Source organism: Pieris rapae, chromosome 2 (genome assembly GCF_905147795.1).
Source record: "Pieris rapae chromosome 2, ilPieRapa1.1, whole genome shotgun sequence".
NCBI lineage: Eukaryota > Metazoa > Arthropoda > Insecta > Lepidoptera > Pieridae > Pieris > Pieris rapae.
Window position 1 is genome coordinate 1081892 of NC_059510.1, and position 26167 is coordinate 1108058.

The 26167-nt window shown below is 33.3% G+C and overlaps 1 protein-coding gene across 2 annotated transcripts in view; it reads left to right on the forward strand.

Moving 5' to 3' along the window:
* LOC110992573 (acetylcholine receptor subunit alpha-like) overlaps positions 1-26167 on the forward strand; it is a 68310-nt gene that overhangs the window by 25050 nt on the left and 17093 nt on the right. The window contains exons 3-6 of one of the 2 annotated variants that reach the window (XM_022258446.2): positions 5144-5324; positions 7888-8003; positions 20214-20382; positions 23558-23694. In XM_022258446.2, the coding sequence (XP_022114138.2) occupies positions 5144-5324; positions 7888-8003; positions 20214-20382; positions 23558-23694 (603 nt within the window). The other variant, XM_045634073.1, reaches the window with a different exon arrangement.

Sequence of the window (26167 nt, forward strand, 5' to 3'; positions counted from 1 at the left end):
GTGTTTTAACTTACATATAAGACTTGCCTGAGAGGGAGCTCTTATAATTAATCGAAGGCCTCCGATTTTGTTAATATCATTATTTATTTCTTGTGCAAAAACTGTAAAGATAAAACAAAAAAATACAATGTTTGTAAAAACTAGTGAGTGCAAAAATACATTTCACCCAACAAATATTTGCTTAAATTAATTTTAACTAAACGAAACTTCATTTTGAAGTAAGCGTGAGGTTGATTTAAATGAAGCAGGAATCAACTCGAATTAAAAATTGTTACTGTTAATGTAATATTATTTTTTACAGTGAAATGAAATATTGTATATAAACACTGCTAACGGTACTGACAGACGTTGTCCTGAACCCACGCCTTATATACAAAAAAAATTGAATAATGTAATTAAAAGAAAATAATCAAGAAAAATTCTTGACTCAACTTGAACACACATAAAATTCATCAAAATCTATCTCGCCATTAAGGAGTTTAATTACGAACACATGCACAGAAAATGTATTATACCAGCTGTTAGTTAATGTAGATACAATTATTATTATATTTGATAATTGTTGTAAGATATACTTATTAAAAATATAATTAGTATAATAGTAGTACTTTTAAGTGTAAGTATTGTATGAAAGTTGTTAGAGTATATACGTAAAACACTAAAGTGCCCTGGGTGATCATATAAAGCTGCCGTTTCGTTGCTTGACCCCGCTTTGCTCAAGTTGTCTCTGGAGTCCATCCCTGCGGGCTATTAAATTTATAGAATAAAAATAAAACGCTGTTTGAGTTAGTGTAGATTAACGATAATATTTCTACCCTAAACCCTAACAGCACAGATCTAATCTTTAAAAAAAATTGCAATAACGTATAATTTGAATCTGTCGCTTTTTAGATCAAATATTAATAGTTTGTAAGAATTATGTTAGTAATAGACTAGTAGTAACAGAATAGTGCATTTAGATGACTGCAGAAGGTTATTCTTTACTGTATATAGATAAGTTGAACAATGATGATGAAGATAATAAACATGTAAAACGCAAATAAGCATGCTGTGTTTGCCTGTTGTGAGCTTTTGTTGCAATACCTTATTTAAATAAATTAAAGTAAAAATAAACGCGTAGTGTTAGATACAATTTTAAAAACATTTAACCAGTAATTCAGATGGTGTCTTGAAATTGTAAAATAATGTTTATCTTGCTGTCAATGTTAAACCAAATATGGAATGAAATCTTTTGCCGCTAACGTCGGTACGTATATAACAAATTGTAAAACGCTCCCTCGAATTCAATTTTGAAAAATGTTATTGCAACATATTGAAAATTCACAAACGGGTAGCCGATAGCGATAACAAATTTTCTTCATGGCATTGCGACAAAAACTTAACTAACAAAGAAAATTATTTTTTGTTCGTCTCAAATGCGCCTCGAAAACTTTTCCCTATTTCTCGCGCTAAATTAGAAGACACTTTTGTAGGGATTATATTTTCCGCTTGCAGGAAAAAACTTGTTAAAATAAAATGTAATAATTTAATTCCAATTTGTCTTTTTTTTAATTGAATTGAATTGAGAGAATTGAACTTATTTTATTGTAACTGGAGCTCCACTTTTAGAAAAATATAAACACTTCAACTTAGTCTATAATACTTTGAAACATTAGAAAGTATCTTATACCGCATTTACCATGGAGAGTATTCAGAGTTGTTCGGTATAATACCTGCAGCTAAGTTTCATTATCGGACGTCAAGGCAAAATAGAAAATACCATCCGTATCACCCCGACGTCTGTCGTTCCACCGCTGTGTGGAACCAGCTGCCCACTGAGGCATTTCCGAACCAATTCGACATAGGGTCCATCAAGAAAAGAGCGTACCAATTGTTATAGGGTGCCAGCCTTCTGGCAATGCGAGTGTCCACTTAATATCAGGTGACCCGTTTGCCTCCTATTACATAAAAAAGCGATAGTGACAAATATAAAATAGATATAGATAATTTTTTGCATTTTTGCACTAACATCAAAATGAAAGGGGTCCGGGCTAGCTCTCGACAAACATTGCAGGATGAGGGACACAGAATACATACAGAACTCGCGAATAAATTAATTTTGTTTCATTGTGTATCACAATAACGTTAAGTAGAATTTCTTTAATATTGAATCAATTATGTTCATTAAATAAAAACCACCTGTTCAAGACAGTCCAGTTGTTTTCTAGATATGAAGCAGTATCTACGTCAAACTGAAAGTGGTTTTTTGGATCATTTGTTTTCTTATTTTATCGGAGAAATAATATAACTGCGTCATAAAAACCTTAACATATAGTTTTTATGAAGCAGTTATATTATTTCTACCATTAATAGTAATTGAATAATGAAAAATTGATTTTATTATTTGTACATAGTCACTATATCAGTCGAGTAGTATGTACTAACGACATCGTAATATTTTTCATTTCATGGACCTAAGACAAAAGCTGCTGATCTATCGATCTATATATCTTAGCTTACACACAAACCCAATAACCCATCTCAATCCATTTTTGACTATCTGAGGTAGACATCCTAATCCAAATATTGATAAAAGTGTACCAATAACAAATCGACGGATTGTAATAGCCATCTGTCGATACAAGTTATCCATGGTAGGTCGGATCGGTGTATATGGATAGACCTTTGTATAAAAATCAAATATGAGTGTTAAGAGCGAAGAGATTGCATTCTACCCGGCGCCAAAAATATATTGTCTTCGTAGGGTTTAGTTATTGGGATGCAGACAGGAGATTGATCGACTGTCACGGTCTGATCAGATTGTTTTCAATCTGAGATTGTGGATTATATCGACTCAGGCCCAAGTCAGAGCCAGGCCCAAAGAGGGTTTGAAGCTGAGCCATGTCCATGTTTTATAATATAATATAGATTTTGTTGTTTATTATAGGTCACGTGTTTTTCAGCGGTCATAGGCCTCAGCATGGTCGTAGATAAAATGAAATCAGGAATAAACCGACTGTTAAATGACGTTACAAATGATTTAGAAATAGTGTATCTATCAACAGTACGGGCTTTTAATGTTCTACTACAGTCAAAAGGGAAAAGTGACTAGTTAAAGGAAGAAAAAAACGAACAAACATCGTAATTGTTTATTGATATTTTCAATTGATGGATGTAACTGTACGAATCAACCGATTGATATATGCAAAGATCAAAGGCATATTTTATTCGAAATACATACAATAAGTAGATATTATTATAACATAATTCGGTTTTTATATATTTATTAGCAATCCTACTTTTGTTACATACTTTTAGTTAGTTCTTGGATAGTTTTTGCAATAAAATTTTACATTTCATATTTTTCTTTGTCTTTTGTAAATATTAAAAACATAGATAATATTAAATAATATACACTGAATTCTAAATTATGATGTTAGTAGCTTGCATATTAAAAATAAGATGTTTATGTTATTGTATACATTTTTATCATTACCTATTTTAAATATTATTACTTCGACGTGTATCTAGAAAATCTTATATCGAGGATTACAGTTAATATGTATTTATTTTATCAATTGAATTTATAATAACACGTTTTTTTTGACACCACAAGAATATTTTATGAAAAACCTTGTTATTTCAGCCCCTACCTGACGTGATTAATGTTTTCAGAGAAATATCGACCTGTCCCTCTCTGAGATATCCTTTCCCCATTACTTGGCACATTTCTTGACAATCTCTGAAAGCTCTGTGGCTATAATTTATCTTTATATTGAATTATTCAATACTCCATTTAGAGTTAGTCATTATAAAATTATGCCCACGATGCTTTCGTAGAATTAAAAACAATGTATAAACAAAAACAAAAGTTTTTACTAGCAGTGTCATTTACGCAATACAACGCATATTGCGTAAATAATACTGCTATTCTATTCAATTAAATAAATAACTAATGAATTATAAATTCAATATAATCGCGCAGTTTCCATCTGTTCAAATAATGAATACATACAAACTAAAGTTAATCACCTGTACTTGTTCATTTTTGTGTTTATCCGTTATTTAACATTGACAAAATCTCTGATTATTCTAATTTACGCTAACACATCTAATGCATACGGTAACCTTGTCCCAAGATAAATTCCCATATTATGCCATAACAGCCTTTAATCTAATCTCAAGATGTATCTCTCCCTTTCTCATATGACTTCATATCTCGTGATATCCTTATCGGGGCGTCAGGCGTCGGTTACATCGGGCCAAGGCTTAATGTCTTATTAAAAGAAAATATGATAAAATAAATACATATCTTATTTGTGGAGTGACCACGATAGCGGAAAAGAAAATCTATATATTAGGTTGTGCTAACAATAAATTCGCGATTACTAAAGTGGTTTTACTTAAATGTGTGGTAACACAAATCACGATACCCTTTGCATGGAATGTAAAATTATTAAATAGAAAAATAACTGTAAATATTTTCTTTTATTTAAATGTCTTAGGGCCTGTTTCAAAATGTATGGTTAAAGTGCCAAATAGCTATGCAACACATAAATTATTCGAAAGATAAAAGTTCCAAATAAGATACTTCGAATTTCATGACGTATAGCGCTATCTGACAGTCGTGAAACGCAAAAATACTATTTATCCTACCAATAAGTAACAAATAGCTTATTTGGAACTTATCCGGACATTGTGAAACAGGCCCTTAATATCCTTGCAAACACGGTTTTACCTTTTCAAATTTCAACGGCACTGGCATAGTTTTGGGGATCTTAACTAGTTTCTAGAGACTAACATAAAAATTTATCTAAAGCGGTTTATGAGGAGTTGTAAGAATTACATTTACGTTTCCGGATAAGTTCCAAAAAAGCTATGTATGCCTTATTGGTAGGATAAACATATTTTTTGCGTTTCACGACTGTCACGAAATTTATTCGGAACTATTATCTTCCAAATAATTTATGTGTTGCATAATTTGATACTTTATCCATACATTGTGAAACAGGCCCTTAGTGTACAAGAATGTGAGAATAACCAATTTAAAAAAAATAAATAAATTTGTACTTAACGCCTAAACTATTAAGATAAAACAATTTCTGTCAGCTTCCAAAAAATTGCTATATCTTAAGGGCCATATAAACAGATCTTACCATTACAGTGCCGACGGCAACTTCGAGGTAACGCTGGCAACGAAGGCGACCATCTACCACATGGGGCTGGTGGAATGGAAGCCACCAGCAATTTACAAGTCCTCCTGCGAAATCGACGTTGAATATTTTCCGTTCGACGAGCAAACGTGCGTCCTAAAGTTCGGTAGCTGGACGTACGACGGATTCAAGGTAATTGCGAGAAGCAACCGCGCGCTCATGCCTCTGTTTGTCCGCAGCGCCGATGGCAACTACGAGGTGACCCTGATGACGAAGGCTATCGTCTACTACACCGGCATGGTCGTGTGGCAGCCGCCAGCCGTCTATAAATCCTCCTGCTCGATCGACGTCGAGTTCTTTCCTTACGACGTGCAAACCTGTGTGCTTAAGTTAGGCAGCTGGACGTATGACGGCTTCAAGGTGACGCCCCGCTGTACGCCGCTTCCCGCGTGGGCCGTAGCCGTAGGGCCCCGCAGGCCGATGTCAGTAGCTAACCGCTCGAACGTAATCGTCGTATTGTCCTTGTTATTGGCGACGGCGCTCGGGCGACCAGCGTGCTCACACGCTCCTCGCCCGGCCCAGCTCTGTGTTCAATTGAGTTGATTGTTTAAGTATGTGGAGTAGCGGTTGACTCTGCGAGTCCTCGAACGGTCGGGCGACCCTCGCCCCACCCGACCGGCGTCCCTCGCTCGACACGGAAAGGTATAAAATTTGATGCCAGGTGATATGGGATGCAACTTCACTATTCAACCCTCCCCGACATTCCTGAATGGAGCGAGCCGTTTCACGCGTGGTTCGAGCTGGCCTTCATGTGGCGCAGCCGACGGGCGTGGAGCGGCTTCAACCGTGACAGACACCCCTCCCGGCTGGCTCCGCCCGCGACACACACATAAACACACATAACGCTTGTGCATGCTTACACTACATCACTAACTGCATGGCCGCTTCTCTCCCACGATTGCATTCCCGATCACAGCGGCGCGGCCGTCACACACACAACGACACACCGCGGTATGACGACTCGCCCGCGGCTCACACTTTACAGTCATCAGCATATTTTATACCTTTCCCTTTAGTTACTTTAGTGGCTGTTTGAGATCGGTGTCGCTCATTGCATGATATTTATAACAACAAAGACGAAACAAAGACAACATAACAATATATGAAAAGCTTAACAAACTATGGAACTTTGAAGTGGTGACGGCATCTACAATTTCTGAATGAGGTTTTTACTGTTTACATACAACTTATATGTATCAACTGAATAGCTATCGTTTTACCTTGCTCCTTTACAATATTGTCTGTCATAACAGAATTTCTATTCTAGGATATAAATTCTTTAAAACAGATTGGTAATTGGAGATTTTAAATTACTCATAATGCTGCCACCACAGATTCAAAAAGACGTGCGTTGCATGACATAACTTAGCGCCTAGTCTAGATTGGAGTCGTTTCAAAATTGTCATACACAAAGATTAGGCGTAGAGTCGCAATAAAGTCGCACGTTCGACGACTCGTTCGCGGCTAACACTAGCGTGGCGGAGCCGGTGCTTCCGAGGTCCTAAATGACGTTCTTTTGCTGAATTAAAATCAGAATATCGACTCCATCGTCTTTTACATAGGTGTTGTGTCAAGTGCGTTTGGCATGTTGTTGTCATCTTTGCCGTTGTACGAGATGTGTGTGGATAAATTATAGGTACATGATACTTTGCACACTTTGTGGTAAGTAATAACGTAAGATAAAATAAGATAAAAATTTGTAAACAATGTCTACGTACTGTATGCGTACACATTGTGTGACAGGTGCATGTATCGAATAAAATTGTAACTAAAAACTCTAAATAAAATGAAATTTGCGTCGAAACAAAATGTGATAAACGTTGCCGCATAAATTGAATTTTGTTTGACGTAAATGTAGTGTTTTTGCTTCTAAACTAAACAATTTAAAATGTCGACTAAAATAAAATTATAAATAATTAGTTTTTAAGTATTTGTGATTTGTGTGATTTGTATTTTAGGATATTTTATATAATGTCTTAATATCTCTATTCAGTTGAAGAATAAAAGAATGACGAAAAAGAATGATGAATGATTGATTGAAAAATTCAGAGCTTTAATGCTCACTCAATTGAAATTAAGTTTTGTCGTTTGAGACTTTCCATTCCACTTTAAATTTATAATAAAGAAGGATGAGCATACTTTAATTAAATATTTAAATCAAGTTCAACATCCTATCAACGCCAGATCGGCACGAGATATTGTCAATCTCAACAAAACAAAATAATTAAAAGTAAAGTAATACCAATAGTACAAGCATCTACAGGGCTATTTGCTATTTAATTTAGTCATCTGATTATAACTGGCTGTTAACAAAAATTTAATATTTATACAGCTATCAATTGTATATTACTATTTTCTACGCACTTTAAACATCTCTCAATAACTCAAGAGTTAAGATAAGCTAAACGCTATGTTTTTGACGCACCCGTGTCATATAATCCATGTAATCTTATTTTAAGAGAAGTGTTGGTATGTTATACCTATTTTAGCCCCTTCAAAGCTCAATAGGAACTTTTAAGGTAATAAAAAATCGTGACATAATACTTCTAGCACTCTAGACTACGTTATAGCCCTGCCGATCTTGACTAGCTTTCTTTAAGCCTCTTTTTTTATTATGAAAAACATGAAAATACAAATCTAGATGCTCATTCTTCTAACCCCTGCCAATGCAAGATGATGAGTGAAGTATGTGCAGGTGGACCTTCGGCACATGGATGAGCAAACGGGGAGCAACATCGTCTCTGTGGGAGTCGATCTGTCAGAATTCTACATGTCTGTTGAATGGGATATTCTTGAAGTGCCTGCTGTTAGGTGAGTTGATTTTATTATAATCCAGCAGTTCTATGTTCTACTAGGGCTCTCAATCTATAAGTCTCTATGGGTATATAACCGTTATGGGAAAATATCACCAGCCTTGCATCCAACATGTGATATATTCACTTAATATATTATTTTATCCAAAACTGGACAGACGTTCGGCCACACCCCACCTGGTAAGTGAGATGTAAATGTAATGTAGAGCGTACCAATTCTTTAAAGGCCGGCAACGCACTCGCGAGCCCTCTGGCATTGAGAGTGTCCATGGGCGGCGGTATCACTTAACATCAGGTAAGTCTCCTGCCCGTTTGCCCCCTGTTCTATAAAAAAAATGTGGCACGCCTGTATTATATTATCATTTAAGACAATCTTATAAATGTTTCTTGGGCGGAGTTGGAAGTTGCATTTCGTGCCAAATGGTTTATATTTTAAACTTCAAAACTAAACCATACGGATTCAATGCAAAGTGAATGTAGATAAATATAGATAAAGTCATATTAATATTCGGGAGTTACTGTCTTTGACTACAAAACACATTTGTATCTTTTCTATTATAAATTATCGATTTTTTAAAACCTTAACATAACAATCAAATAAACAGTTTTTACAATTTTTTTAACCTAAATGATAATAAGAAAAGTAAATAATAATTAATACGAAGAAAAATTAAAACATAATTAAAAAGTTTGGTTCATAAATGGCAGAGCACCTTCAATGCTGGCGGCATTTTCTTGCTGTAATGCGATACTTATTCCTTGAGTGAGGACAGCACCAACTCTACCAGGCCAACCTAAATCTTCAATTACCGCCTGTGCTCTTGAACCCCATGGCCCAAGAGTCTCTACTTCAAAGGGAAGAAAATCGAAGTTGTAGGAAGACTTGATTGGATTTGATTGGCTATTCTGCTGCTAATTGTAAATTTATATAATTATTCATTGAAATTTCTATGAAACTGTTCTACGATACATTCAATACAATTTAATATTTTCTTTGTCTTCTTTCTGTTTCTATTAAAGTCATGTCTGTTTACAATAAACACTAAATCAGAATTGTGTTGGCAAGAAATTGAATAGGTACTCTTATATATTTGACAAATGTCCCCGACAAGACGTATTTGATTCATACTGGTATATGAAAAAACAATTGTAATTTGATATGGCAAAGAAACGCTTATATTTACACAACCTACTTTAAGGCAACAATCGTATGTAATAGAAAAATTCTCTTACGATATTATATAGAAATTGCCAATCACAAAGTATTTTCCCATCCATACTCCAACGCGCCAATAAAGAAAATATTTTTCCATTCACGATATAAATACTTTAGGTTATGTTATAGAATGTTACTTTTTTATTTATTTTGCTAGCAATATGACAAGCAAATTATGAAAATAAATACAGCATTGTTTATTTTTTCCAATTATATTAACAAAATAATCATAACGAAAAATACAAGATATATACATTACAAGAGAAACATAATCTAAACTTTTGAAAATTCAATTACACTTTTGACAGTTGACACACAGCATTTTAAGTCTTGCTTAAGAATAGCATGTTTGCAATCATCAAATATGAGTAGTTATATGCATTATTATGTTAATGTCATTGAAAAATGTTCGGCCATTTGACATGTTATATTGGTATAAAGAAGACAGCAATAATACAACAGGAAAAATAATTCCATTCCATTACATCGTAGACACTTGCTAAATTAATGAAACGAGGATAGAATTGCGTCTGCCTCGAGACGCTGTGAAAATAGTAATTAGCAATCTTACGTAAGATATCTACTATACTTTCATGCTTTTATATCCAAATAAAATTAATAATTAAGAATATTTTATTTTGTATCACTATCGGACGAGATGGAATAGAAATAACATCCGTATCACCTCGACGTCCGCCATTCCACAATGGAGCGTTTCTTGCGGCAGTTTTTGCCGCGCACCATCACTAAGTAGAACCAGCTGCCCACTGAAGTATTTCCGAACCAATTCGACTTAGGGTCCTTCAAGAAAGCGTAACAATTCTTAAATGGCAGGCAACGGAATCGCGAGCCTTATGGCAGTGTGAGTATCCATTGGCGGTATCACTCAACATCAGATGAGCCTCCTGCCAGATTGCCTCTTATTACATAAAAAAATGAGATTTTAAAAATAAGAATAAGTTTTAGCGAAATTTTTAGTGACAGAAATGTTTTAATCAATTCTAATAACCACGTCGCTGTCACGGCTTTTTGAAGTACCCTCTCCTTCCTCTCCTTTTTGTACTCTCCAGTTTTACAAGGTACTTAATCAGTGATTAAAGCTTCATTAAACAGACCGTTAATGAATATCCTTTGTTAAAAGTGTTTGTTTTACATCAGAATAGTCTTCTAGTTACTTGAATGACCAGTGTTGGCCTTGTGGCTTCAACGTGTGGCTATCCCTGAGGTCGTAGGTTCGATCCCCAGCTGTGCATCAATGGAGTTTCTTGCATGTGCATTTAACATTCGCTCGAACCAAAACCGGCATGCCTTAGACCCAAAAGTTGACGGCGTGTGTCAAGAATAGGAGGCTGATCATATACTTGCTTATTAGATTGGCGAGATGGTCATGAAACTGATATAGAAATCTGTGGTCTGCAGCGCTATGATTTTTGAAGTAGAATTTCATTATCGGCATTGGAAAAAAAATACCGTTCATTTTCCGTTTACGCCGTACGCATCATCACATTTACCGGTTACGCGTCAAACTTCACAAACAAAAAACCTTGCAACTAATCAATAAAGTATAAACTGGATCCGAAATCGCAGGACACAGAATCAAGTTGTCAAACTGTCTTGTGCAGTTAGAACTAAAATTATTTTAACAGTGGTCAAATAAATAAAGTCGTTCATTAAGGCATTATTTAAGTCAGTAAAGAATAAAACAAGGTGCAAATGAGCGAAGATTGACCTGATGGCGCCCTTGGACACTCAATGCCATAGGGCTCACGAGTGCGCTGCCAGCCTTTTAAGAATTCTTAATCTCATGTCTTGTCAAATTGGTTCGGAAATTCGTCAGTGGTAAAAACTGCCTTAAAACGCTTAGTAGTAGAATAACTACCAGATGCCTGCGTGTGCGTTGACGGCCTTTTGTAATATATAAAAAAGAATGTAGAATATGAAGCTTTAAAATATAATTGTGCTCTTAAGTGAGACCCTAACTAATCGCAACAGTTTCTTTATAATTGAAAGTCAAACGTTAGACATAATTTAATAAGTCAATGAGTTTAATTGTAAATGTATCACGAAGAATGAATTTTTATCTCGATCATTTACCCTTATAGACACTGGAGATTTGAATCCCAAATTAATGCAAAATTAGTTTTCGCAATAAACGTAGAACGCAATAGACAATATTTCATTCCGCCATTATCGATAATGTCCATTTTGTTTCATGCTTTAACACGATATAACATCTTGTTTTAACAATCAATCAAAAATAATTTATTTATATAGGTAACATAATGTACACTTATGATCTAGTCAAAAAAAGAAATATACATTAAATGATTTTAATTTTACATTTACTGCCAGTTCTCAAATCAAGGGCGTAGAATGGAAGAGAAGAACTGGCAATAAACTCTTCGCCACTCTTTTTAATCGCCAATTTTTTTTTACACAACGTTTGTAAGGAGCTGCAACCACTACACCATGTTCCATTTAATATATTGAGTAATAAAGAAAAATAAAATAAATTAAAAACAAAGATTTGTCCTCTATCAGTAGGAGGCATGGTGAAATAGGAGCACGCACTTACATACTCGTTGTTCTCACGAGTACGTAGTACGCAAATACGTATAAACAAATAAACAACTAATATCACCGCATACACGAATTCAAGTACGACCAGTCGACAAATAGCACCAGTTCACGATTATGACGCATGGCCAGCCATCGGCAATTATAACATCGGTCCAGCATTGGTACTCTTTACCTTTAAGGAGCGATAGAGATTGTTACAGCAACAATACGATAAGCAATTTCAATTTAAACTCTGTATCATCTGATTCATTATTGGAAGTTACAGAGTACTGGCACACTACAAGCTTTTTTAAGCACTCACATGTTAAGTATCTTAAGTATTATACCACAAAGAACGCTTATTAGTACACAATCTTATACTAGAATAAGTCTTGAGTATATACCTCGTTACGATGAATCCTTACCAAGAAGTAAGGAACACAATTATCACCCGTAAGGATTTGGAGAACAATATGAGATGTTACACTGATACCTCCATGACAGTAATTCACAAAAACGCACAAAGCACTCACTATTAAGTTGTAGATACATGGCGCAATCATTATTACATTGCATTATTATCTAGGTTAAATGAATTCCCTGAGAATATTTACAATTGAATTATGTGAAAACGAACATATATATAATAAACTGCCAAATAGATATAATATAATACAAAAATTCCTTAAAGATGAGGCCTATGCGTCTGTAATTAAGATCCCCCAAAGATTAAAAAGTGAAATAACCTCACAATTTTCGGCCCAGTTTTTCCAACTTTCCTCTTCGGACGAAGATTTGTATATTATTAAGTTAACGTAGACTGAAAATAGGGATTAATTTTAACTTTAGTTGAGTCGTTTGATCGCAGAATAAGATAAATCTCTGACCCGGCTGGATTAATCCAATGATTTAACTTTAAAAGTAATTAAATTGAATACTAAATCTGGCATATCTAGGCATATAATATATCATTAGGCATATCTGACTAATCTGGATTCTTAATATTATAAGATCTTACGTTAGAAGCTGTGCTCTGTGCTCACTTACTTTTGGTAAGGATAAGTCAAGTAAAGTAAACAGATTTACTGCAATTTATCCCCCCCCCCTTCCTCATCTCAGCAAAAGTAAGCAAACCCCTCAAAAATAATAGTACATAAACGTATTATTTTTTTTGTAGCAATCCTAGAAATTGCATTTAATTTAATTTATTTTATACGTTTATGAGTAAATGGTCCCAAGGACATAACAGAATTTTCTAATATAATTTAATCAGATTACAGAATGCAAACCTTCATTTTGGGTGTCCATTATGTCGGTAAGAATTAGGATCGGTTGTTTGACCGCACACTAAGCCCTAACGTTAAGTGAACACAAATTGGATAGTGTGTTTGTATCGTCTCAATACTAAGCGTAGGGTGGCTATACTTTAATTTAACTATGGATTTTTAACTAATTATTTAATTGTGTTAACCGTTCAATTGAACTTTGATCCAGTATAAATGTTGAGGAATATTTATTACTTATTAATCTTTCAGATACATTTTATTAAATGTGCAAAACTCATGTAAACAATAATATAGTTATGATTCGGGAATCGCAATTTGGATTTGTTGTAATGGCGTCATTCGGCGCATTCTTTTGGTTATACAAATTCTCGTTAAACATATATTTAAATATAGTCTGAATCGTACAAATCGTATACACACCTACCTACATCATGGTTCACTTAAGAGGTGGTTAAGCATCTCCTGGACAAGCGCACCCTCCAATAGGCTATGTATTTAGAGTATATCAGTTCTGTATAAAAAAAGTGTGCGTGTAATAGTGTACCTCTAATTAATTTGATATATTTGTTTTAAATACTGTTTGATGATTTGCTTTTTTAAAAGAGTACCGAGAGTTTTTTACGCCGGCTTTTTCTCTCGGCCTACACCCTCTGTCTTCTTTGCCGATGAGTAGGGATGCCTACAAGTTCGAATTGATTGACGTGGAATAAGTGATACCTAGATGATCTTATGTTCCAAAATAAACGTATTTTATTTTTATTTATTTTTATATATTTTCGAATCACTTCGAATCAGCCGTGGTAGGGACAAGAAAACGAGGGCACGTAACGAAAAATTTGACGCGTAACCGAAAAATGTGACGGTATTTTTTTTTCCAACGCCGATAAAGAAGTTTCACTTCAAAAACCTAATATTAATGATGGAATTCTCTAATAGATTACCCCTCTTCGCGGTTCGACAGTGACTCAGCATACGTTCAGCTTCTGTTAAATTAAATCAAAAGTTTGAAAATGCAAATCATAGCGCAGCTGTTACATTATACTCAGAAATACTTATACTAATATTACCAGTTTATATGTTGTATAGCTCCCCTCTACGCAAGTGATAATTATTTATTTTTAAAATTAAGGTTTATAAATTTACATAACTATGTATTTGAAACTGTCAATATGAATAAATTTAATTTGATTTAATAGTTTGCTTTATTCAATACCAAAATATCCTTCATGCAAAAGAAAGCAAAAATTGGAGAATGATGGGAGAATTCATAAGCAAGAATAGAAGATAGAAAGATGAAAAAAAAAATAAAAATAAAGAATTTTCTAGGAACAAATAGACAAACGCTTTGATGTGATATGGTAACCCTACACGAAATAGATCTATGAAATAGATAGTTATAAGCCGCACCCCTAGCACGTAAATCGAGTAAATCTCGTTTACTACAGTATCTCGTAACTCTCACAAACAAACATATATTTCCGGTTCCTTCGTAATATTGCCATTATAAAGTTTCTTGTTTGTGTATTCAGAGTTAAATACATAATTACTTAGTTATATATATAGTAATCATGTAAATTTAAACTCATTATCTTTATGATGTGTAATGCTTGATGTTTGATGATTTGCTTTTTTAAAAGAATACCGTGAGTTTTTAGGTCGGCTTTTTCTCTCGGCCTACACACTCTGTCTTCTTTTCCGATGAGTGGGGATGCCTTCAGGTTCAAATATGTATGTGTATATGTGTGTATAATGTCTTGGAATAAGTGATACCTGTCTATCTTATAAACATATTTTTTATTTTTTTATTTTAATATGTTTGTGTAAAAAACATGAATACGTATAAGAAATAATTTGAATTGCTACTTTATTTTCATTTAGTGCGTTTTAGGCTATGTATTCTTCAAATAACACTGGTTTCTAAATTATATAATATTAAACTCTATGTGACTGTAGCAAAAAATAATAACACAAGTATGGTGGCTTTATTTTGTTTATTGCCAGTTCTTCTCTTCCTTTCTACATCCTTGCTTTGAGAACTAGCAGTAAATCTAAAAATAGAAGCATTTCATATACATTTCTGTTCGTACTTTCATAAGTGTACATTGTGAATAAATGATTTTGAATTTGAATTTACCGTCAACCCTTGACTAAGTCAAGAACGAGTGGTCGGAATTAAAATCAAAAACTTGGGTTTCCTGGTTTATGTTTGGGTTAATTAAATACATTGTTTGGGGTAATTGAAGACATTCAAAAAATGATCCCTTAGCCTTAGATAATTTAAACATTTCTTAATTGAGTATATGATATTCAAAAAAATCGATTAAATAATTCAAGTTTTATCGTTGTAAGAAAGAGCACACTCGATATGTAACTAAATGTTTGGTAACAAACCAAAAATGCTCTATTTCATGTCATACAAAAACATTCGCCATTAATTCAGACACGATTCCTTTCAATTACGTATAATGATCGAATTTGGCACAAAAAGTAAATATTCGAATCACGCGGGTAAGCCTTGACGAGGGCTTTCGGCCATTTCTTTCGTATTACTTTACGATCGAATCGTTTTTTTGCAAACACGCGTCTTTGTATTGATGAATATTACGTGACCATTGAGATAATTTGTTCATCCGAATTAATTTTTTATGTTATTCTTATGCACTCTTGTGAATTTAGATCGACTTAACAGTCGAAGCTAGGGTAGAAGTGTTTATCTAAAAAACAATATATTTTTAAGCATAGATTTTATCGCGGGCTTGGAGTGCGGCGACCGAAACAAGAAATTCTGTAACGAAAAAAAACCTAACACACGATGACGTAAAATAAGTGCACCATACGCGTTAGAACGGGAACGAAGGCATACTGCGAATCACATTGGTCCGGCGTGATCGGTGATGTAGCGCAGGTGGGTTTGAGTGGGACAGAACGCATACTGCGTATTCCCATCTCTCTCACAAGATCGGTGACGTACCGTAAGCGCAGCCGGTGTAGCCGGTACGCGTTAGAGCGAGATAGGCGTGTTAGTATGAGTCTGGAAGAGTGTTAGATTAAATTAATATCGAAGAAAAAAAAACTGCATAAATAAAAAGTAAATGAATAATTATAATTGCGTAAGTTGATATAAATGCTATGCAATATATTTACTGTGGCAGTCCGTATATATGCAAGTATTTATATATATTTTTTTTACTGTTACATGGGTTTGCGAAACTTGACTGACTTTGGGTCTCTTTTACTGAGATCCACGAGTGACCTTAAAGAAAAAGCAGCTTCGGGTTGGAAGCCGAACGTAAATGCGACTCCAAAACTGTTTATTTGAATTTTTGCAATGTTCAACATTCGTTTGAATTTCTACCTGCTTTCTTGCATCTCAGAAATATTAAGAAAAAACCGTAGATTAATTAAACATTTATAGAACGGAAGTGAAAAGCCTCAACTGAAAAAGGCCTACATTATGACAATCAAAGAATACAAAAGGTGAAAGCTTTGCGAATTCATAAACAGCTTCCCAAAGACTTAAAACGAAACCCTTACGAAATCGGAAACAATAAGAATTACCGTTTCGCATTTTCCCACAGTCATAATGTTTGTATGTTTGTTTGTAAATTTTTATTCACATAAATCTAGCAGGGATTTGGCGTAAGATAAATTTCGCTAATTATATAGTTTTAGGCTTTCTAAGGCAAAACAATGTTTGCTGGGGATCAAACTTCAATTGACCTGACCTCACCACAACAGAAAAACAATATATATTAGAAATAATATATCAACTCGTAATGCTTACTAAAAATATGTGCAATGGTAATTTCTGAAAACGCAGGTGGCCGCTGTTAAGCCATACACAAATGTGTTTTATTGTAACTTATTTGCTTTATTGGGAACATCTTGGTTGGTTCTACACTGCCATATGTGCCTGACACATGCCTCAATTCTAGTATTTTTTTTATAGAACAGAATAAAAAAAAATTAAATTGAATTCTATAAAAATAAAAAAAAATTTAATTTAATTTACTTTAATTCAAACTCAAAATTTAACACGCTAGTTTTACTTCCATCGTTTTGCTATGGCGAAGTTTGTTTTTGAGTCTATGTTTGCAATAACTTAATACTAATCCAATAGAAAATTAAACTAAAAACATTATATAACCATAATAAGTAAAAATTTAAAACCTACAGAATTTTATGACTAATTATAAATAATACAATTCTTGTGAATTCAGCCAGTGTGCAACTAAATACATCTGTCTGCTGAGCCGTGCTAATGGTATTCTTAACTTAAAAAAAAACATTTAATAAGACGCCTTTAGACTGACTCCCACTATCCAACTAACAGATTTTTATTAATTCACATTGTCGAACCTAATATGAAAAAAAACATTCATACTTATTGTATATTCATGTATTTCAAAATATTATCCGCTACGAAATGTTTTACATACCTAAGCTATATTTATAGTGAGCTTCGTAAGCCGGCCTTGTCCTGATAAATCGACACCGAATTTACATTGCTATCGCCTCCACTTGGCCAAAGCGTTTCGTTCCATTGTTCGCCTTTTCTTTTTGGACGCCTACCAAGGTCATATAATTACATTGTTGCGGATTCCGGAAACAAAATCTGTCTATACAGCCTTTTAATTTAATGTTTCTTTGTTTGTTCATAGACATTTCTGAAAGTCATGAAATATTTAATTTATTGTTGATGTTTTCTTTATAATTTTAGTATTATTTAATTTAAGCAGTAATTTCTTTGAATGTACTGATAATTATACTGTGACGCCTGACGTTAATAATAATAAAGCCTCAAACTTTAACTGTGTAAATCACAAAACAAATGAGTGTCATTTTTGTTATTACACAGTAAGTCAACGTGAGATACTGTTATTTACATTACTTCGTATTTTGTATTAACCCCTATTAGGTAAAGAATTTTCTGGAACTTTCCATTTCATTTAAAAAATAATTATCGTGGAGAGGATTCAGCGAAGTCTAGTTTTGTCAATACATTACATGACGGCCTGCCCATTGTGTATTGATATAGCTATGTGAACTCTAGAAAGTATATAATGGGAACTTTAAAAAATTATTTATAATTATTAATTATAAATGCAGCTTTCGACGGATATAGGTCATTCTTTTTTATAAGGTTTTATAATTTCAAAGGTATAATGTGAACAAAAAAGCCTGCAGGTAAAACATGTACACACAAACAGTATGTTTATGACTATGGATTTAAGCTTTATATTGTTGCGTAGGGAGAAATACCAGTTGATCATGATATGCAAGTGATCAGGCACATGAAAGACGTCAATTTTGAATTCTTCACCGTAAGAGGTAATTTATTGGACAATAAGGAAACATGATAGAAACATTTCAAATACAAGATATGTAAAAAATATATGTACGAGTTATAATTACATAACTGTCCTTTAATTGTTTCAAAAACAGCCCAAAACAAAGAATTTTATAGTTCATATACGAAAGATAAAACAATTACAACAACGATTTTAAAAGACGATAGAAAACACTAGAGATCACAAAAAAATAATAATTAAAAAAATTTTTTTGAAAGAAAATACATTAGTCAGAGGCTATCAGAAAAAAGACCCGTATGAGACTCCGACAGTCCACGGATTCAGATATACCCATCACGTTAGATAACGATAGATTCAAAAGCCGCCCTTGTGGCAAAGCAAACGCTGAGTAGGGTAAAGATGTGAGGTCCCTAATGCCCGAGTTTTTTTTTTACTATGAATTTTCACTCTACTCCCCTGCCATAGTGTCCTGGGACTTTATATATCTCTTTTTTTTTTCAACAAACAAAAAATAAATATATTTCTCTGCTACTATTTGTGAAATAGTGTCTTGGAAGTCTAATGCCCGAGTTACACGAGGCCAGTTTTTAAAGCTAGCGAACAAGACTCAGTAAGCTAGCAAGCTGGTACTTCCAGCTCCGTATAGACAAAACTGGCTTCATTTCTAAGCTTAAACTAGGGATCTAGTTTACAAGCCAGGATAGTTTTTATTGAATGGAGTTCTATTTTTTAGGATAGAAGCGCCCCCCACCTTTTACTATCCTGGCTTGTGTACTAGCTTCATGTGGCCGGCGAAGGTAGTTTTTAGTTGGCTAGCAAACAGGTTTTGTTTATTTTTGTCACCGCGACGTGTTTTTGAGAATCTAAGATGCCAGAACTAAGTATGCAATTACTTTCTATGTGCGCATTTAACATTTGCTCAAACGGTGAAGGAAAACATCGTGAGGAAACTGAAACTGACATGTCTTAGACCCAAAAAGTCGATGGCGTGTGTGATCACTGGAGGCTGACCACCTTCTTGCCTATTAGATTTAAAAATGATCATGAAACAGATTCAGAAATCTGAGGCCAAGACCTAAAGAGGTTGTAGTGCCACTGGTTTATTTTTTAAAACTTAGTATGGATATTAATTTAAAGTTTATACAACTGTACCGTGATCTCTGTGTAAAGCCACCCTGGCTTTAGACATTCCAAGTTATAAAGACAAGTACTGGCTAGCTTCCTGACACTACCTTTCTATCCTAGCTTGAAAACCTAACTCGGGCATTACTCCGTCTTTCGACCTTCAGGCGATCGCAGAAGATGTTGTACTAGACGTGGGGAAAACCCGTTTCAAGCTGGGCTACTGTTGTCGAAATAACCTGTCTAGGGGCTTCAGGCAAACAGCGAAGATCCATTAAAAACTTACAACTGGGATTCGGAGTAACGTCGCTGAACTAAGCTCATAAATCATACATTTATCGTATAATTTCTTAGTTCTTTTGCCAACTATAAAATATATAAACACATGAACCCTATCTCTCACACTTCGAATATTTTAGCGGGACATGTTTCATATATTTTATGCGGGACATTTGTCACGCGAAATGTCCGTATAAGTTTTCTTTTTATGTACCGAAGCACTTTTAGCATTATTTTTCATAGATCGATTTAACAATTTTCTTAGAGATCTACGTCCATAAAAATGTACATTAATATGAACGCAATGTTTCATCTAGACTTACTTGGACTATTATAATATTATTTACTACTTTATGATATGGATCAGTTTGAGTGTTCAGTTTGAGAGGACGTTTATACTTTGAAATATTTTCTAATATATAAAAAATATACAGGAACGAAAAGTTCTACACCTGCTGTGACGAGCCTTACCTGGACATCACGTTCAACATCACCATGAGGCGAAAGACTCTCTTCTACACTGTGAACATCATCATACCATGCATGGGCATCTCATTTTTAACCGTTCTCACATTTTACCTGCCTTCAGATAGTGGAGAAAAGGTACGTACATATAAAATACTATTTAATTTAAGATAACATATATTCTATTTTTAATACAATACATATTAAAATCAATACGTAAATTAAGTACCCGATATATTGATTCAAGCTGCGATAAATGATACCTGTCTATCTTATGTTACTTAATAAACAAGGAAGCAGGCAGTGATCATTTTTATCTTTGAAAATTTATGGTGATCTTTTTAAATGAAATGCTCAATTAAGTAAGTAGCCGTACTTAAACATTTCTGAAAATCTTGAAGAAATTGCTTACAAAAGCTTTTCTCGGAGAATAAATTCACTTTAAATTCCTGGGAAGAAAACACTGTCTTAAAACAAAATACTTAAATAATTAAAATTTATTGGCGTCTTAGTACATACTACGAAAAACAAAGTTCAAAATTTAATGTAGAATTTCATTAAATTATACTTTTCAATAAATGAGTACAAAGTTCTTAGAACTCATTTCTTCTACGCGTTCATCTTTAATGATGTCTTAACGATGTTACAAAATTTATTTTCAATCCGAAAGGAAATCTAAAACTATTTAAAATTAAGAGAGATTTAAGTAATAATTGGCTAAATATAGTACTAAACTTACTAAAACTCGTGAATGGCTGCACCGATGTATTTAATATGAGCTTATAATATTTTTGGAAGTTCAGGGAAGGATTTATCGGTGAAAATCATAAAAAATAAAAATACAGTTGGATTTTCAAAAAAAAAAACTTTTCCTAGCTGGAAATTGAGAGACTTTTTTCAAAATAAGAAGAGTTGGTTGTAATATATGCCAGAAGAAATGTATGTTTTATAGCTGTAGTCCTATATCTGTTGTTGGCTTTAAAAACTATTTATACAACTCGGTTATGCATCGGATACCTACAGATTACAACATAAATTACCAGGAAATCGATATATTTAATGTGACTAAAAAATTCTTTAAAAAATATTTAAAAACTCAGGTATATTTTACTAATAATGGCTTTGTTTCTTCCTTCATATTAAATATATATTATAGTCTAACAATCAATCAATCTTAGAGCTTATAAATTAAAATTTATTATGAATTTTTGCTGTGTAAAACTGTGCTATATGTTTCTCTTTCAATGTGTATTCCGTTTTAGCTTATGTATATAATATAATTCTTTGAATATTGTTTAATGATTAGCTGTGGAAATACTTTAATCAAATAACTAAATAAATAAATAAAATTTGAATAAAGTTTTGACACAAATATATGCAGATGATACAATGTGGTCATCTAGTGTATAATAAAATTTTGATGGCAAACTTCAACCTCCTCTTCACAAGACAATTTCTTTCGCGAACTAGCGAACTGTGAAATCCTTAGTGAAGGGGTCTTTCGTGGGAGACATGACCTCCAATTGTTTAAAAAAGAGTAAACTCCTCCCTCTATTCCGGCAACCACCTAAATTTGGGAAGGAAGCTACTGTGATAGCCTTTACCCCCCCCTATTGAATAAAATGCGCTTATCAGTATGAATTTACTTATGTAAACATTATAACACGAAAACAAAATAATTCTCTTTCAAACAAAACCCTTTAGCCTCTGTTAAAGGTGCTAACAATAGTTTCACGGGGAAAACTCCGGTAAAATAAAAATGAACTTCTGCTTTGTCCTTAATGACAAAAGCTTCGTTTTCAATAATGAGATGCTTTTAAGCTCAGAAGCGAGTGATAAATTATAGCAATTTCTCCAGATATCGATGAGCTGATGAGCGATCGGCTAATGTTATTGCTGAGCGAATGTGAGTTTTTATCTTTTTAGATATCGGGACCTAAAGATATGTGATCTGCAAATTAGATTTCCGTTCGAATTGGTTTTTGTTTTTAGATTGCAATCGTATTTATTAGTTAGGTTAATGTTCCCCTACAGCCTTGGTTTTGCGGAAATGATATTTCATTAAGGCTATTTCTTCAGTTCCTTTTGAAGCCAAAGATTTGTTTCGTCCAGTAATAGTTAATGTTTTACAAAGAAAGAAAAATATATATACGATCCATCATTCCATAACTAAGTTGTTTACGGTAGGTTCTGCCACGCACCACCATTATGTGAAACCAGCTGCCAGCTATTTCCGAACCAATTATGCTTAGGGTACATCAATAAAAAGCGAACCAATTCTTAAAAGGCCGGCTACGCACTCGCGAACCGTCTGGCATTGAGAAAATATTAACTTCTATAAAAAAATATTAACTGTAATTTGCATTGTAACGTAAATGAAAAAAAAACAAATCACTCTAAAAGTCCATACTTTGATAAGGAAACTGGAAATGCGTTTTATAATAAAATTAATTATGAGTTGTTTCTTAAGCGTTCTTAGCTAACTCTCCAGAACTGTAATTAAAAACAACTGTAAAAAAACTGTGTTATAAGTTTATTATTTTTTGTCTTTTGTATGTTAAATGTTAGAATGAGACGATTCTTAAGTCCACTTAAACACACAAAAAGTGATCATAATCGGTTAAAAAATAAAATACGTTTATTTTGGAATATAAGATCATCAAGGTATCACTTATTCCACGTCATTAAATTCGAACCTGTAGGCATCCCTACTCATCGGCAAAGAAGACAGAGGGTGTAGGCCGAGAGAAAAAGCCGACGTAAAAAACTCTCGATACTCTTTTAAAAAAGCAAATCATCAAACAATACTACAATATTTAAAACAAATATAGCAAATTAATGAGAAGTAGCCTGCCCAGCACTAGGTTTAGGATCTTAATATTTTTAATTTTTAATTGATGGACAGTAAACAAATAATTTGCAACAAAAAAATATCGCGGGTATCTATGCAAATTTGATTACATTCGGTTAAGTAGTTTAGGAGTCCATAGCAGACAAACAACGTGACGCGTATTTTATATATATACAAGAATAAGATTTTAATTTTGCTCTGTCTCACAGATAATTTATTAGCATACTTATTATTAAATATATACTAAAAACTTTTAATCTTTCAAATACTTATTACAATATTTATTTATTTATTTATTTACACTTCGTTGTTAAAGAAATACAAATAACACAAAATATATAAATTACAAGGGATGCAACGGGCGGCCTTATCGCTAACAAGCGATCTCTTCCAGGCAACCAGGCAGGCAATAGATGCAATGATTGAATTCTTATATATTAATAATGTACATATTATCTCCAGGTAACGTTATCAATATCAATACTCATCAGTCTTCACGTGTTCTTCCTTCTGGTTGTGGAGATCATACCTCCAACCTCTCTGGTGGTACCTCTTTTGGGAAAATACCTCATCTTCGCCATGATCCTGGTATCCATTAGGTAAGTATTGTTTTTAATAATTACTTTTCTAAACTAAAATTATAAAGAGATGATTTTAAATTTCGGCACATTTGTATCACTTAACATTTAGTGCTCTGTTTTTCCATTAGAAATGTATATACCTATGGCTACATTTATTTCCAATAACTTGAAAAAAATATATGTAGCCGTACCTCTCTAGGCCGATAGAACTTATTAGATTAAACTTAAACCTTTTTTACATATATTAATAATAAAATATATTGTATACGGAAAGACCGATACTCAAACCACCAATTACGATTGAAAACCACAGGTTTAAGTTTTACTTAACAATTTACTATGTGAGCAATTAATGTGGGGCACTCTGCATCTTCTATCGCATTTACCATGGCGAGTATTCAGAGTTGTTCAGATTACCTGTAGCTGACTTTGAGAATACGAAATTCCACCCGTATCACCTGGAAGTGCGTCGTTCCATAACTGACTGCTTTTAAGGCAGTTTTTGCCACGGGCCACCACTATGTGGAACCAGCTGCCGACAAAATCTCCGAACTAATTCGAATTGGGGTCCTTCAAGAAAAGACGGGACCAATTCTAAAAGGCAACGTACTCGCGCTTCCTCTGCCATTGAAAGCCTTCTGCTACCCCCTGTTCCATATAAAAAACTTATTCATATTGAAAAGAGAAGAGCACGCATGTATGTTTAAAATAATTTAATGAAATGTCATACACAATAAACGTCTTCCCTCTACCACATTCAAATTAAACGTGTGATGCAAAAACAATTTATATGTCGTCGGTGTCCCAATTCTCATATATATACACATTTATTAAAATTTTAAGTTAGACTCTACTCCTCAGCATAATGCTCAGCCAGGGCCAATTACAACCACAGCACACATGCATTACATACTTAAAACATACCTTGTACTTAAAAAAAAATGTTATCTCTCATTTTTTTCATATTATTTTTTTTTCTTTGATTATTGTTATTTTTGTATGTTTCTGTCTGTGTGTTTCGTTAGTAATAACAGCGTGTCTATGCCTATTGAACTAAAATCTAGATAGATTAGTATATTCTGCTTTACCTCCTAAAGTCATCGTGTTATTATAATTGTATTTTATTATTTATTTATATTTTTAAGTACAATCATGCGAACAGTGTGCGTGAAACTCGAAAGTACACGGATTACAACCCGCAATTTGCATATAAATTAAAATCCTCAAACAAGATATTTGATTGAGTAACTTTCAAACAGACGACATTAGGCAAAACGTTCCTTTGTAAAATATGCAAACAGTTTGTGATATCCCATTATTGTGAAATGAATGGGGTTTCACGTTTAATTTTGTCCTTGAATACATTTATAATACTTTAGGTTGTATAACATTGTAATTTAAATTAAAAAATAAATATTTTTATCTGCCCGTGGGGCACACAGAATCAGTTATCGTAGATTAACAAAAACAATAGTTATAAATTATATATTTTGTATTCTGACATAAGGGTATAAATAAATAAATAATATAGGACGTGCAGATGGTACAGGTGAAATTATTCTGCATCGAAGTCCGATGATAATACTCAGCTGCAGGTAATCAGAACAACTCTGAATACTCTCTGGTAAATGCGGTAGAAGATGCAATAAGTATATTAAGCATGTGGTTTTCAATCGTAATTGTTGCGGTCTTTTAAAATGCAATATATTTTATTATTAAATGAATTTATGTAAAAAAATATCTGGTTTATAATGTGAGTTTTAGGTTTCTAACTTCTGCTCTTCCCTTTTAATAATGTAATATTAAAAGAAAACACTTTTTTAACGGATTGAAGTTATGTATTATTTTCTTTAAACTTGTAAAAGTTATGTTAATAAAAGACAATACCAAATGTAATATATGTACGTTTTTCTAACAGCCAAGACAGGCATGGCCTATATATACTGTAAATAAATGTAGCCATAAAGATAATATACATTTTTATAAATTTATATAATATTTTTATTTATTCAAAGTGTGAACTTTGAATAAATAAAAATATTATATAGTTAGTGATAACTAAAGCTACCAAATTACCCAACACAGTCACAAAGCTAAAAGCTCAGAAAAGAACAAAAAGGAAAAAAATACAGTTAAGTGTACTCAACTGAAGGGTCACAATGCTGTTAGTCGTGATGCGATGTCAGCTGGGATTTCGCGCAGCCTACTATTTAGCCAGATTTAACCTGACATGTTTAATATTGCGGAAAGGCCAAGTGATTTTATTACTAGAATTTCGATTGCTCTTATATGTTATTTTATTTATTTTTGTTTCCTTTTTTCAGTGCACATATTGAAGATATTTTCTTTAACCTTCTAATACTATGTTTAAAGGGACTCCATTTAATAATATTTTTTAATTTAGTTAGTTATTAGGTATATTTTTCTGATTCTATAACCATATTGCATTTTATTAATAGATAGAGTCTGGTGTATAATTAGGAGCAAAACA